Raw genomic sequence first — 15,494 nt, 5'->3', positions numbered from 1 at the left:
GTTCTTCATAGGTCGCTGGGTACAGCTCTTACAGTTTCCTGGTACAGCAGACAGCATTGGTAGTAACTATTTTCACTGGAAGAATAGAAAATTGACAAACTACTAAAATTAACTTACAAAGTTTTAACTATCATGTTGACCTCTTAATCTTAAGGCACAGGTCATATTTTATATTCGTGAATTTCCAATTAATTTTTAAGTGTAATTTATCACTTCCACATTGAACAACATCTGCTTCTGTACCCAGCAAATACTACTCAAGTGATTCCAAATGCTGATGGGCTGAGGCGCATTCCTCCTACCTCCTCAATGCTTTATATACTCAAGTGAAAGACACATACAAACAGTCTTTGTTTTTATATGCTTTTATCATCTCAATGGCGAGACCACTTCCTAATCTCCAAGTGCTTAAACTGTCCCCCTCTGATATTCCCACGTTATTACTTGCTGAAGTCTATATTCCTCTTTGTTGCCCTGGACCCCATTGGGCAGCCGTCCAGGGCCGGCTTTTACACTGGCTTTTCCATGTCAGCTGCTTCTCTGTCCTGAACCACTCTCCTTTGCTTCTGTCCTGGTGAATCTCCATGCCTCCTTCCTCCCTGGTTCTTTTTTCAAGCATCCTAAAACTGCTGCCTCTGTCTACCCCGCCTAGACACTCGTTATCACCATCTTTATTAAACAATCAGAACCAACTGAGACAGGTCCCTCATTCATAATTTCAGTACACTACAATAAGCATTAGAATAAAACTTCTTCAATAACAATTTGCATATTGTCTGAGAACAATTTCCCCAAAATCTGAAAGATAATCATGTTAAGGTACTAGGAGCATAGAAAACATCAAGTAGACACAGAATAATCAAAGAATAACTGAAGAGAGAATTAAAAAAATACTTTATGAAGGAAAATGACCAAGGCACATATAAAGCTGACTTCATTAGAGGAACACCTGACGTTTCAATTCATATTCTAAAATACAGTTGGGCCTGGATCAACCTCCTCCATGTTATCAAAGAATACAGATGCTATCCTAGACTTTATTACTCAGCCAAAGTATCATTCATATCAGCCAAAAAGGAGAAACATTACACAGCGTAGTAACCAGTAAGCCATTTCTCATCAACAATCTTGTTCTACAAAAGGAAAACAGCAGTCTGAAGATAAGGTATATATTGAAGAGAACAAAAATGATAAATAACCCTGTAGTCATTCATCAAAAAAGGGGGAAAAGTATATGGCAACAAAATTACAAGGCCCTTTATATACTGCTCATTAATAACTCTAAGCATTAACTTTCTCAAACCAATAATATAGACACTATCAGCTTGGATTAAAAAAAGTTTCCATCTTTTTCCCACATCGAAAAAATACACTTGTTTTCGATACAATTGCATACACTTGTTACAATGCAATAGCCTACATTTCTTTGTGTACGTTTCAGGTCCCATTTAGTTTTACATGTTCCTTGGTGTTGTAATTGTTCAGTTAAAGTTTTGGAAGTCATGTTGGGGAGGCTGTATGGGTGAGGTCAAGGGCTCATGTTAGAAGACTGCGAGGAAAGTGGGAAAAAAATCAATTCTATAATATTTTTTGTCCTAATAACATCAAAAGTGTTATAAAATTTATTCAGCTTTAAATGATAGAATCAAAAGGGTATTATACGGCAATCTAGGTTTTTCATTTTATAAATCTTACTGATTCATGAGTATGGGGAAATATTTCCATTATCTGATATCTCTTCAATTTATAAGATATTTTTGTTCTTGTTTTTGGTTGTATACTTTGTTTTTTTCTGTTCTTTTTTTTTGGTTTGTTTTTTTATTAAAATAGAAATTTACTTCTTCATTAGAATTTCCACAAGACACTTAATATTTTGAAGTTAACTGTGATGATGGGGTTTCATTGATTTACATTAGAGCAAGTTTGTGATTTTTTTAAGAAGAAATGGTCACTTTGTGGGTTAATTATTTATGTTGTTACATGTCAAGTTTATAAGATATATGAATATTTTTTGGAATATTTAGGCTCACGTATGTTTACTATCATCTGATCTTCAAAAGAGAACTTTGACTACTTCAGTACTAATGTGTGTTCCCCTGACATCATTCAGGTGTAATATTTTCCTACTTGTTTACAAATGCTGTAGGAAAAAAGAGTCCATTGTGTATGACCTTAGATGTGCAGAGCAAGCCATTGGTTCCATAATAGTTGATAAGTACCTAGAGGATGGGCAGCACTCTCTGTAAGGAAACTCTAGGTGATAGAATGATTATCATCCTTGCAGAAATAAGACTGTCACTGCTAAATGTTCTTCACTTAACTCAGTATAGAAAGCATTCTCTTCTTACTTGAAATTTCAACTATTAATATTTCAGACTACAATCAATTATGGCTAATTTCAGATGTGGAAAGAAGAAAAATAAGTAGCCACAAATGAGGAATTGCATATTTCTATTTCATTCATAATTTCCTAGGAAAATGAATTTATTTTGTAAAAGAGGAGTGAAAATATGTGACTTGGACAGGGCAAAGAACCTGAACAGATGATCCTAAAGAGAATTAACCAGTCATAAAGTGTTGCTCTATAAAGCGGTACTTAGGAATATCATTTATTTCTGAGAAAACACATGAAAGACCCAGAACTATGTTCAATGCTATGGTAAAGAAATTACATTGAAGTCTAATAAAGAGCAGTTGTTTACAACTGAGGTGTTAGTGCCCCTTATTGCACCTATTCTGATATCTGAATCTGGTTCTTGGCATATTTCATAGGTGTTCAAGATGGGTACAACTATCAGTTTCTTCCCTAACATTTCATCCTGCATACTGCTTTATGTACCTTAGAACTGTGACGTAAAGAAAGAAGTTTCTAAGACATATCCAGACAGAATCAGTTGATTGCTGAGACATCCCTGTAAGATTTATTTGGCAACAGGCACTCAAGCCCCCATATCTCACAGAATCCAAGTGCTACCTAAAGCTTCCATATTTTGGGAAAAGTCCCATGAAATACTTTAGCAATTGAAAGAATTTCTCTCAAAAGTATTGAAATCATGGCTGGTGCAAGAAATCTAGACAGATTTACGGAGCTCCTGATGTAATAAACCTTAATATATATATAGCATAAATTTACTAAGTCACCAAGTTCTTTACAGCATTCTAAATATTAGTCTTACATCCACCAATAGGTGGGGCCATCATCCATCATCAAAGAAGTTTCTTAGTACAAAAATGAAGAACATTACAGAAAACAAAAATGTACACACCGAAGAGAGAAGTGCATAGTGGAGTACCTAACACTTGTGAATATATGTACATTATAGCTAAACTCTCCATAGCTCAGGGAACATTGTAGAAAAGGGGTTACAAAGACTACACAGGCCAGCATACTTGAAAGTCTGTTTTGAAATTGCCTTTCATAAAAAAGGGTGCAAAACCACAATGACAGCAGTACCAAGAAGTATTGAGACAATGGTCAAAATTTGATGTGTCAAAAATGATCGGCAGCTAATATGATTGCCAGAATAGTAATTTTTCCAGAAACGATCTGCATGTGGATTATCTAATACACACTGAACATCCTGGAAATCATGTTCACACACACAAGAGAATGGACTCAAGATGTATTATTATTTTTAAAGATATATATATACATAAATAAATATATAAAACAATATTGAGGTAATTTAAATTTCAGGGACTGAAGGGAGAAAAGTCAGCCTACAGTGCTATAATTCAATTTTCAATAAACATTTTAAAATAATAATAGTAATCAATGAAAACATTACAAACATATAAGAATGGTGGTTCAGGAGGTATCTATAAAGAGTAATTATGGAAATTATAAATTACTTTATTGGAGGTTTCTTCTGACACTTCCATATTTCTAATTTGTATTGGAGACCATTTCATGATAGACAATTTTTGAATAAAAATATTTCATGATGAGGTCACAGATATAACAAATGTACTGTATTCTTCTGTCCATTTCTGAGTGTATGTAATGAATATAGATGTGTGTGTGAGTGCATGTATGTGTGTGTATATGTATGCCTATATGTTTGTGTGTGTGTAAAAATATACAGAGCACATCACTAGTGATGAATTTACAGCTTTGAGCTTATTGAAATTTAAGAGCTTACAGTATTTGCCTTTCTATCTCTCTCTCTCTCTCTCTCTCTCTCTCTCTCTCTCTCTCTCTCTCTCTCTCCCTCTCCCTCTCCCTCTCCCTCTCCCTCTCCCTCTCCCTCTCCTTCTCCCTCTCCTCTCCCTCTCCCTCTCCTCCTCTCCCTCTTTTCTCTTTCACCACAGGTCTTTTTGATCATTACTAAAAAACATGTCCGGAATATCTGAGCAAAAATTCTTGTTAATTACAGTCTCCAATTCTGATTTCCATCCTTGTAGAATCTTCTGGTCTAGAGATGCTGGTGCTACAACACCCAGTTTTGTTTGTTTGTTACAGTATGTTTTGATGACCCAAATTCATGTCCCAAAGGCTGTATCTCAATTGTTAAGTCGCGTGTGTTTTCAGGTCATTTTGTATATTCTAAAAACCATGATCCACCTCTAATTTCATCAAGTGTGATGATTAATTTTTATTGTTACTAGAATTTTATTTAGAACTTTGTATCACACTGGATTCTAGTCATAACGCTGAGGGGTTTTTAATGTCATTAGCTTCTGGCAATACTTTGGTAACTGAGGTGGGAAAACTAGTACTAGAAATGGGCTGTAGACTGAAAAATGCTACATCCCAAAGATTATGGAGAATTATAATCAAGGCACATTGCAGTGTAACCATAACACAATTTAATAACATTTATTATAATAGAAAACAATGTATAATATACAACATAAAATAACTTAAATGAGGGAAAGCTATTTGTAACTAATATGGTGAAATAAAAGCAGAAGTAGGATCTTGAAATAATATCTTCTGCTACGATTTAGTAGGAAGTAGACAGGAACATGAAAATAGAATGATCTTAGAACGTCTTCCAGTCATCCTCTACCACTTATAGGTGGTAGTTGTTCTGTTCTTTCCTGCTAAATGAAACAAACAAGTCATTGTTAGAAAAATATACTCAAATAATAGACTCATGTCACTTCAGATAAATGCAAATCAAAACATCACTGAGTTTCCACCTCATACTACTCAGAATGGCTAAGATAAAAATTTCAGGTGACAGCATGTGCTGGCCAGGATGTGGAGAAAGAGGAATACCCCTTGATTTTTGATGAGATTGCAAACTGGTACAACCACTCTTGAAATCAGTCTGGAGGTTTCTCAAAAATTGGACATTCCACTACCTGAGGACCCAGCTATAACTCTCCTGGACATATACCCAAAAGATGTTCCAACATACAACAAAGACACGTGCTCCACTATGTTCATAGTAGCCTTATTTATAATAGCCAGGAGAAGGAAAAAAACCCAGATGCCATTGAAACAGTGGAATGGATTAAAAACTGTGGTACATCTACACCATGGAGTACTGCTACTCAGCTATCAAAAACTATGACTTTATGAAATTTCTAAGCAAATGGAATGAACTAGGAAATATCATACCGAGTGAGGTAAATGAATCACAGAAAAACACACTAGGTATTTTCTCATGTTTAAGTGGATATTAGTCAAAAAGCTTGAATTACCCAAGGTGCAATCCGGAGACCATAGGAATCTTAAGTAGAAGGATGACCAAAATATGTATTCCACTCCTTCTTAAAAGGGGTAAAAATATCCTTAGGAGGGGATATGGAAGCAATGTTTTGAGCAGCAACTCAAGGAATGGTCATTCAGAGCCTGCCTCTCATGTGGCCCATTTATATACATCCACGAAAAGTAGATAATATTGTCACAGCTAAAAAAAAATGCATGCAGAAAAGGACTGGATACAGATCTCTTCTGAGAGACATATCCAGAGCATGTCCAATACCGAGGTCAATGTTTGCAGTAAACCACTGAACTGAGAACAGGACCCCCTTCGGTGGAATTAGAGGGAGTATTGAAATAATTGAGAGAGCTTGCAACACCATAAAAACAACTTTGCCAACCAAGCATGCTTTCAGGGACTAAACAACCCCCGAAAGACTATACATGGACTGACTCAGGGCTCCAACTGTATATGTAGCAGAGAAGAGCCTTATTGGGTCACCAGTGGAAGGGAAGTGCTTGGTGCTGTCAAGGTTTGACCCCAGTGCAGGTGAATATGGGGTTGACAGAAAGATGGATGTGTAGGGGGAGGGTTAGGGGAGGGCTTGGGGGATTATGGACAGGAAATAGCGAAGGGGCATGACATTTGTAATGTAAGTAAAGAAATATATCTAATAAAAATTTTAAAAAACTTTGCAAGACATCCCTTTGTACACTTTAAGTAATGAATATTTTGAATTGTGTTTTGGATTGTAGCATTAAAAATAGTATAATTAAAAATATGAAGCACAATTAAAATAAAAGAGTAATATTTCAATATGTTTTCTTAAATCTATACAAAGAATTACTTGAGTTATCAATGGATATGAATTTGAGTGTCACTAAATAATGATCACGAGTGTTTTAGCCTCTATCATTCTTCACATATCTTTTTAAGTGGATCCTCTTCAATTTAATATTTATACCAATGCTAAAAATTTGGCAAGATTGTCTCTCATAGGAATTTAAAAAAATTATTACTTTTACAGTAGGATAGCTAAGCATGTTGACAGTGGTACAGGGCTTAAACATGCAGAATGTTTTAATGGATACATGAATCAAATAAATATTTCTACATGATTTCATCCAAAATAACATTTTCATATGAATGATATATCCAATGAATTATGGAACATGGGAAAAAAGTCAATATTGTGGGATTCTTATAGGGTAAATAGTTTATCATACATAACTGTATGTATATAGATGCACATAAGTAAATGTGTATATAAATATATAACATATATTTAAGCATAATTTAATGAAATTTTTGTTCAAAACATTTCCCGTATTCTAATATAATTTTGTGACCTCTTTGCTCCTTTGAGATTTACAAATATATGAAATCACAGAATGATATTGTCCTTCCATTCCCTTGATGTCTAAATAAATCTTTTCATACCTGAAGGACCATGCCTGTAGAGCAACATACAAAATATTTAAATTTTGTCATTGCCACAGGCTTTCCTATTGTGTCCACCTATGATTTCATCCATAGCAGTTGATTTGCCAGAAGAATTTATGAAATCTGCAGATGTCTTTAATCCATCAGACCTTTTGTCAATGTGGATGCAATATTTATTATCATTTTCAAATATTTGAATATAATTGTCAATCATAATTTGCATAAGAGATATCTGTAATACACAAGGCAAATTCAGGAGTGTCATTTCACAGAGTTTACAAAATGGAAACTTAAAATGAAATCCAAAATTATGAGAAAAATAACAGTTGCCACAAACAGATAGGAACCCATGAAATGAACTCTCTGAAATGGGTTCTCTATGTTCTTGGCATTTTACTAAAACTTGTTAACGTTTCATGTAGATTGCAAGGAATAGAAGGACTACTCAACAAAGCAACATTTCAGAACTGACATGGTGCTAAATACTGTGAGTGAATCAAATTGATGACAGTGGTTTGTTGAGTTTTTTGGAGGAGCAGTGTGTGTGGTTTTGTTGTGATGAATTGAAAGGGATGCCACTCTAATTCCAGGCATGGCAATACACACTTGGTGACAAATTTCTGCTGCTTTAAGTCCTTTGGCCCTGCTGGTGGAAGTATGCCACTGCTTAGAATTTGGGTCACAAAATGCTGGTGACTATTCTCAATGATCTTTCCCTGCTACAGTTTTGCTGCCCAAGATAAGAGCCATCAGGTCTCAGCTTCCCCTTTGGTTGTTGTTCCTGTCTGCAGCCATGCTCCTCTGTCATGCCATTGAAGGTCTCTACTCCCTCTGCATTTCCAAGTCCCAAAGAAACACTTACTTCAGTAAGTTTCTTAGGTCATGTTGCTTTATTTTTATTGTTTTATATTTATTTATTTCCATTTCATACATCATCACCTTTCTTATTTTCCCTGCCACAAACCGTGTATGTCCACCCCCTGCTTCTATGACAGTGGTCCTCTTTCGCCCACCCACTCCTGCCTTGACACCCAGCATTTCTAGACTCTGGGTCATCCAGACTACACAGGACTAAGGGGCTCCTTCCCCAGTGATGCCCAATAAGGCAATCTTCACTACATATCCAGCTGGAGCCATGCGTTCCACCAAGTGCACTCTTTACTTGTTTTAGCTCCTGGTGTTTTACTAGGCAATAGAAAGGTGACTGAGAGAAGGAGTTGGTGAGAAGAGGAGTTTTTTTTTCTTTTTTTTTTCGGAACTGGGGACTGAACCCAGGGCCTTGTGCTTGCTAGGCAAGCGAACTACCACTGAGCTAAATCCCCAACCGCCGAGAGAAGAGGAGTCTTAATTTGAAACTTCCTCCATCAGATTGACCTGTTGTATGGGGAAGACTGAAGAATATTGTCCTGATTAACCTTGGAATTCGTAAGGTCGAGATCTCCAGGATGGTGCGGCCCTTAAGCGATTAGTCAGAAAAAGAACGTTGTGAGATACAAAGTGGGAGGGAGAACTAGTACTAAGCTTCTACTTCAGTTCTTGCCTCCAGATTCCTACCCTGCTTCATTTTGCGCCAAGACATTTCTCAGTACTTAAATGGTAACTGCAAGTCTATCCCAGAGTGTAACCTGCCTTGCAAAATTGTTTTTCATCAGTGTTTTGTCACAGCATTAGTAGGAAATTATGACATTTCCTACATTGATCAAAACTGATAAGTTACTTTTGTTCTGAGATCCTGACTTAGGTTTAATCAACTCTATTCATCACATATGTTTCTTCCCAGGATGCACCTAAGTTTATGATTGTGCAGTCTTGCACATGATAGGAAAGAAATCGTTCTTAGGAAAATCACAGTCAGTGGATTGTCTAATTTTATATGCCGATGGTACAGAATAGTTTTACTTCCTTGTTTTCATACTTGAGCATGCAGAATTGTATATTTGAAAAGAATTGTCCATAAAGGAGCAATATTTAATATCTACTAAGAGTGACTAATACTATTTATTGCTACATTTGGACAGAACATGCAATTTAATACAGACTTGCATTTTAGGTTTCCAGTAGCTTGGTAATTGGAATTTAACTAACAATGTTATGTGTCTGTCTAAGCCAAGTAGAGTCCTGGGTGAGAATCCTATTCAAACTGTGAGATAGGCTATCCTCCTCCATCATGTGTAATCTCACTGTATTCTTTCCTGTGGACCTAATCCCTGAGAACTCCTAGTTAAAATTTACTGTGCTTTCTTTCATTTTTTACTTTTTTATTGCCTTTCTTCCTTTTTAAATTAATGTATTCTTTATTTAATCTCTGTAAATTTTTCATAATACTATAAAGTAACTCTCATTTCATTTTTCAATCCTTTTATATCTCCATTGGTATCAACACCCCTCCAAAAATTTCAAAGATTACAATTAAATATAGTCTTAAATTTAAAGTCAAAATTAAAAAAAATCAAATGAAAATTTGAGAACATCTGTAAAAATGCACTGTGTGAGATGTGTTTTGCCATTAGGTGTTACACATTATACCCTTTTGGCCAAACAGGCTTACTTGCAAATGTACATTGAAATAAGTCACTTGGTCTGGTTCAAGTCCTCTGGATTTTGCTACACCATCATTACTGGAACTCCCCAGAAGTGCCTGTCCTTCTATAACCTGGTTTCTTGTTGTTGCCTTTAATTGTTGTGATCCTTCAGCTTTGAATCTGCAGGACCTCCCCGCTTCATATGCTCCAGCAGCAGGATCTAGGCACCCCTACATATATGTAGCAGATGTGCAGTTTGATCTCAGGTAGTTCCCCTACTTAGTGTTGCGGGAACTGGCTGTCACTCTGTTGTCTACCACTGGATTGCTTTCTTTTAGCTGAACTGCTTTGTCTGCCTTCAGTTGGCATAGATGCACTTATTCCTGTTGTGAATTGTTGTATGAGAGTGAGTTGGTGTCCATGGGAGTTCTACACTACAGAGTTAAAGGAGAATGGAGGGAGGAAGTGATTGTGAGGATGGGTCTTGGATGAAAGGACTGCAATCAGGTTATAGAGTAAAGAAATTAGTGAAAAATACTAATGTGTATGGGTTTATATAAAATTAACAGCTACAGTAGATCTGGGGAACATGAAAGTGTACCTGAAATATGGCAGTGTTAAAATAATGGAAAGCATACAAAATAACACACACCATTTTTTTTTCTTTTCTTTTTTTCCAGAGCTGGGGACCGAACCCAGGGTCTAGCAAGTGCTCTACCACTGAGCTAAATCCCCAACCCCTCACACACCATTTCTTGGACTACCATTCTAAGTGCAGCATATGGCTGTCTAAAACATTAATATCTAAAATCAATATTTAAGGAGAAAGAAATGATTCACTTACTTTATTCTATATCAACAATCTCCCTTCCCACACTTCCTGAAATAGATCAAATTATATTCCTCTCCACTCTAGAAGAATGCAATCCTAAGGTTTCCTTTTGCAGTTATGATCTTTATAAAGGGTTCTAAATTCCTGTATCACAATTAGAATTTTGTTTCCATAGGCAAAAATCAGATCCCTTTACCTTTCTTGAGACAACTTTCCCAAATAATGAGTTGCTAGAAGTCCAACCCCATAGGACATGCGGAGCAAGGCGGATCGATAACCTTTTAGTATCTAGCTTATTCATGGGTGAGTCTTTTATTATCACTAATAGACAAATGAGATATTTCAGTAGTATAAAGTTTGGTTCTGGGATCTGTTGTAGAAGGCTAAACAACAAAAAGGAGAATTTTCTGTTAGATCCTCTTAAGAGTAATATTAGTTACAAAACTAACTACAAAAAAACACAAGGTAAACATTTTGTAGACCAACTCAAGTTTAATCAGAAATCAAAGATGTAAGAATATATAACTAGAGTATTACATAAAATATTTTTAACAGCTGATTTTTCTGAATATAATCAAGGGAAAATTTTTTAAAATATGTATGAATTTCTGTATACTAGATGTAAGACTGCTACCTAGAGAAGCTAGAGAAATGTGTCAGGATCCCTGGTATTAAAAGAATGAATATTGTTGCAGACTATGTGTGTTCTACGTGGGAAAACATCCAGCATTATTGAACAGCAAAACATCTTTCCAGCCACCATGAAGACAAATTTAATATCTAATGTAGAATGAATCCAGGTAACACCCTTGTGACACTCTAGAATATAAGGAGCAGAAAACACACTAGGGACCCTACACAATGCAGTTATAAAAGCTTCTTTTACAGTCAAGGAAGAGATGTAGAGGTCCTATGCAATGGGAGCTCAATGTGCCTCTTAAATACGAAATCTTCCTATGGATCATCGCACAGGAGAATAATTCAAAGAAGTCAGTGATGTACCTGACTTAAACTTCTCTAGGTAGTTGTAGTTGAGAAAGAACTCAGTTATAGCTTAATGTTCTAATCAATGACATACTTAACAAGTGAAATATTCACAATAGCATGGCAATAATACTATGATGCATGTATCCCACAGGTATTATACACACATACTTCTTTTAATGTCTCACACAGGAACTAAACCAATACTCTATGCTGATGTGCACACGATGTGTTACATAGGCTGTCTTCTAAACCATAAGAGTATTAAAGGAGAGGACTCCCATGTGGGATTACAGACATGATTCAACACTCTAGCTTGAGGAATGCACATTTTTAAAAACTGACAATACAAGTATGAGCTAAGTAAACCTCGTGGCATGGGATATCATTCCAGCTTATAATCCTGTAAACACAAGGCTATGAATCTTACAAAAGCACTGCTTCTATGTTTGTGCTGATCCCCACATGCTTAACTGTATCATTACCTTTGAATGGCACTAATTTTTCCAGCCAGAGTTCCTTCATCTGGGATGGTAAGCCAATTTTCATATAAATTGGAAGTCAGGAGGCTTCCATCTATATTTGAAATAAAGTCCTTTTTTTAATGGAAATAAAAAAAGGAATGGTTAATGTACATTTGAGAAAGTACTTGAAAAACTGTTTTGTTTAAAATTAGCAGTTTAGACCAGTGATTCTCAACTTGTGTGTCAAAATCCTTTTGGGGGTCACCTATCATATATCTTCCATATCAGTTATTCTATCCTTTTTTTTATAATTAATATCGTAGCAAATTTTTAATTAGGAACAGCAACAAAATCATGTACTGGTTAGTAATAACCAACTCATGAGGAAAGGTAGTACTGTAGTAGGATTAGTATGGCTGAAAATCACTGGTTGAGACCCTATTTCCAGAAAAATTTCCCAAACTTTCATCTCCCCAGAATCTTGGCTCAAAAGTGGAACTTATATGCAGGATCTTGTGTTTTCCTACCTATGACTTGAATCAAAGAAGCAGAGTCCTAGGTGCTATAGCGATGAAACAAACCTATTTTCCTTTCAAATTGCCTCTCCTGACTTCTAGTCCACAGCACTACTTGCCATCATAGATCTACACTCCCCTTCCCAATCCAAAGCTCTCTCTGCCTTGACAGAAATCAGCTCCCATGTGGTACATCAAGACAGCAGCCAATCATACCTGCCCTCTGATAGGCTCCATCTAGCATCTGACTGTAATAGGGCAGGAGGAGCCAGAGCCAATCATTGCATCTTATGGATTAATGAGGGACTTATATGGAAGAAATGGGGGAAGGTTTCAATGCCATGCCATGAATGAGATAGGAACTCCATAAGAAGAGATAAAGAATGGAAGAATCCCAGGTGTTCTTGTAACTGTAAATTGATTTGAATGCACAAGGCTACATTCAGTCACTGATCTTAATTGTCTACCCAGGATGTGATCCCAAGTTTCTGACAATGAGAACCAGAGACACTTGGCAATCTCAAGGGCCAAGGAGCAAACATTTGGTACCTTTGCTTAATGTTATTAAGCCTGGTTAATCCCAGAGCATTATCTTTTCTCTTGGTGTCTGGACCATAGCTACACAGGGTTCTGAAATATGAACTCAGGTCACGGCTAAAACAAAAATAAAACAATGATATTTCCTCCAGTGTCACTGTAGCTCACTGGCAATTTAAGAGCGTAGACAAGTTAAGTGTCAGTTAGGCTAATTCTTGACTATTTGACTTGGAAGTTGAATGTCAATATCTGGCAAAAGTAAAAGTGCTGGTTTATTTTTGATTGAGAAGCTTAACAATTTCATGTATCTACTGGACATGGAACAATATCCAAATTCTTTATCCTTTTGTACATCAGTGGTGGACTAGACATTTTGAACTGTTATATATGAGGGATATGTCTTGGTAATACTTAAGACATGTATTTTGTTAAACACACTTTTATCACTGCTATTACATGTTCAGCTAATACATCACATGGTATTGTCAGAAGTGAAATCAGTTTGGACATTTTTAACGCCAAACTAAACCCCCTTTGATATATGAGGAAGTTCACTCTCAGCAGAAGCTGGTCACCGTTGTCTTTGTGATGATTCTTTGGGTTTGCCAGCTTTTAACTGTCATGCCTCTTATCAGGAGGTCATGCGTCCATCGTTCCAGGAAATAGACATTGCCATGTAAACTCTAGGACAGAAAGCATGTATGCATCTCTAGAGGGATGTTTAATGTTGGAGATGTAAAACCCTTCCCTACCTTTAAAACTGAAGCTACAACCAACACACATTCTTCATTCCATTTAATACATAGTTCTGTGTCAATCTTGTCCCTCAGGGAACAGTGTGAATTTTCAGACATAGTTTTGAATAAATGATCAGAACTTTGTCCTTTTTCTGCAATTATAGACATCATATCCTGTGTGGGATTAGGATAAGTTTCTATCATTAGATATTCACATATCTGAATCAAAATAAGTCATTTATTGTGAACCTCAGTTATGGTAGTTTTGGATACAGAGTTATAACTGAGACACTGAACCTTTCCTTGTCCCCCAATTTGAAACATCATGGTTTAGACTCTGTTCCCCAAAGCATTTTGGTGAATAGTCCTCTATTACAGTTTGTTTCCTCCTATTATATTTCTCAAGCATGCCATCCTTTGTAACTATATGGATATTGCCCTTTCAGAGTTCAAATTACTAATTTACTTCCTGTCTCTCATGGCCCCTATTATGAATCCTTTTTGCATTTTTACGAAAGATTTTTTCACCATATTTCTGAGACTTTTATTTCCTTTTTCTGTGACTTCTTATATTTCAACATGTCTCAAGTGCTGCCACATTTAAGAACCCAAGTATATGTCTACCGTTCTTCCATAATTTTACTCTGCAAAAATGACTATCATGTAGAGATTTGTTCCACATATTCTCTATTTTCAATTGATTACATGACCAAATTATAGTTACTAGAAAATTCTGCTCTAAAATACTTAAGAAATGGCAGTGATCCTCATGTGTATGACAAGATAAATATGTTCACCTGAAGAATAATTTCTAAGCACAATTTTATTGCTAAAGTAGATGCTGGACTGTAAATATTTATTTCCTTAAGATGTTTACTATCTCATTTAAAATAGGTTGAGCCATGTTAGCTGACATTTATACAATGTCCAGTAGGATAAAGGATGTTAATATGTAGCAAAACCAATGTGTATATGTAATTGCTTGACAATGTAAAGGTCTATTGATATTTTTATTTATAAAAGATTGAGTAATCTCAGAGGCGATATTAAGGGAGACTCCAGAATAATATGTACTCATAAAGAGGCTGGATGACTTTACCATTGGGTAATCTGAAGGACACTTCCATAAACCCATATCCTTCAACAAGCTTTTAGGTTTGTGTCTTTGATACACTCAGTGTAAAATGGGAATACTTTACCTTTCAATTAAGTGATTCGAAATTCAGTGGAACTTATTTCTATTTTAAAATGATTTACCCTCAGGGATAAGCTATCTAAACATTCCTCAGTTTGATCGAATAACTTACTTAGAACAAAGGTGTTGTAGAAACCCAAAATGATACTCACAATTATTGGGGTAGGCAGCTTATTGTCTTCAAAAATACTCGTAAGAGGTTGGCCGAACAAACTTTTCTTCGTAGATCGCAGTCGATTTGGAGACACTACTGATGGAATGGTATGGACTTTGCGTTCATGTTTCCCTGAACCTAAAAAAGAAAGGAAATCATCGTAACCCCTTTTCATTTATAGCCCCCAATTCAGAAAGAGATACCTGTTAAAGTACTAGAAACATAGAAAACATCAAGTCGACACAGAATAATCAAAGACTAAGAGAATAAAGAAATAAAAATATAAAAATATAAAAGGAACAGACCAAGTCACATACAGCTGGCTGCATTTGACTAACACCTGAAATTTCAATGAACATTTTAAAATATAGATGAGCCTGGCTCAACATTCAACATGTTGTCAAAGAATACAGATACTATCCTAGGCTTTATTACTGAGTAAACGTGGCATTCCTAT

The 15,494-nt window shown here is 35.9% G+C and overlaps 1 protein-coding gene across 3 annotated transcripts in view; it reads right to left on the bottom strand.

Annotated features, from left to right (window-relative positions):
* Window positions 1–4,786: 4,786 nt before the first annotated feature.
* The window catches only part of LOC148006699 (rho GTPase-activating protein 20-like), a 36,589-nt gene continuing 25,881 nt past the window's right edge, over window positions 4,787–15,494 (bottom strand). The window contains exons 14-19 of one of the 3 annotated variants that reach the window (XM_087640791.1): window positions 15,036–15,175; window positions 13,704–13,862; window positions 11,921–12,030; window positions 10,648–10,834; window positions 7,095–7,329; window positions 4,787–5,046 (exon numbers count right to left, since the gene is read on the bottom strand). In XM_087640791.1, coding sequence (XP_087496917.1) covers window positions 7,132–7,329; window positions 10,648–10,834; window positions 11,921–12,030; window positions 13,704–13,862; window positions 15,036–15,175 — 794 coding nt within the window. In that variant the 3' untranslated portion in view covers window positions 4,787–5,046; window positions 7,095–7,131. The remainder of the gene's footprint in view (window positions 5,047–7,094; window positions 7,330–10,647; window positions 10,835–11,920; window positions 12,031–13,703; window positions 13,863–15,035; window positions 15,176–15,494) is intronic. The other 2 variants (XM_087640794.1, XM_087640801.1) reach the window with 2 other exon arrangements.

This window comes from Rattus norvegicus, chromosome 2 (assembly GCF_021556685.1).
Source record: "Rattus norvegicus strain SHRSP/BbbUtx chromosome 2, alternate assembly SHRSP_T2T, whole genome shotgun sequence".
NCBI classification, from domain to species: domain Eukaryota; kingdom Metazoa; phylum Chordata; class Mammalia; order Rodentia; family Muridae; genus Rattus; species Rattus norvegicus.
The sequence above is the reverse complement of the archived record's forward strand: the minus strand, read 5'-3'. Positions and strand labels throughout refer to the sequence as shown.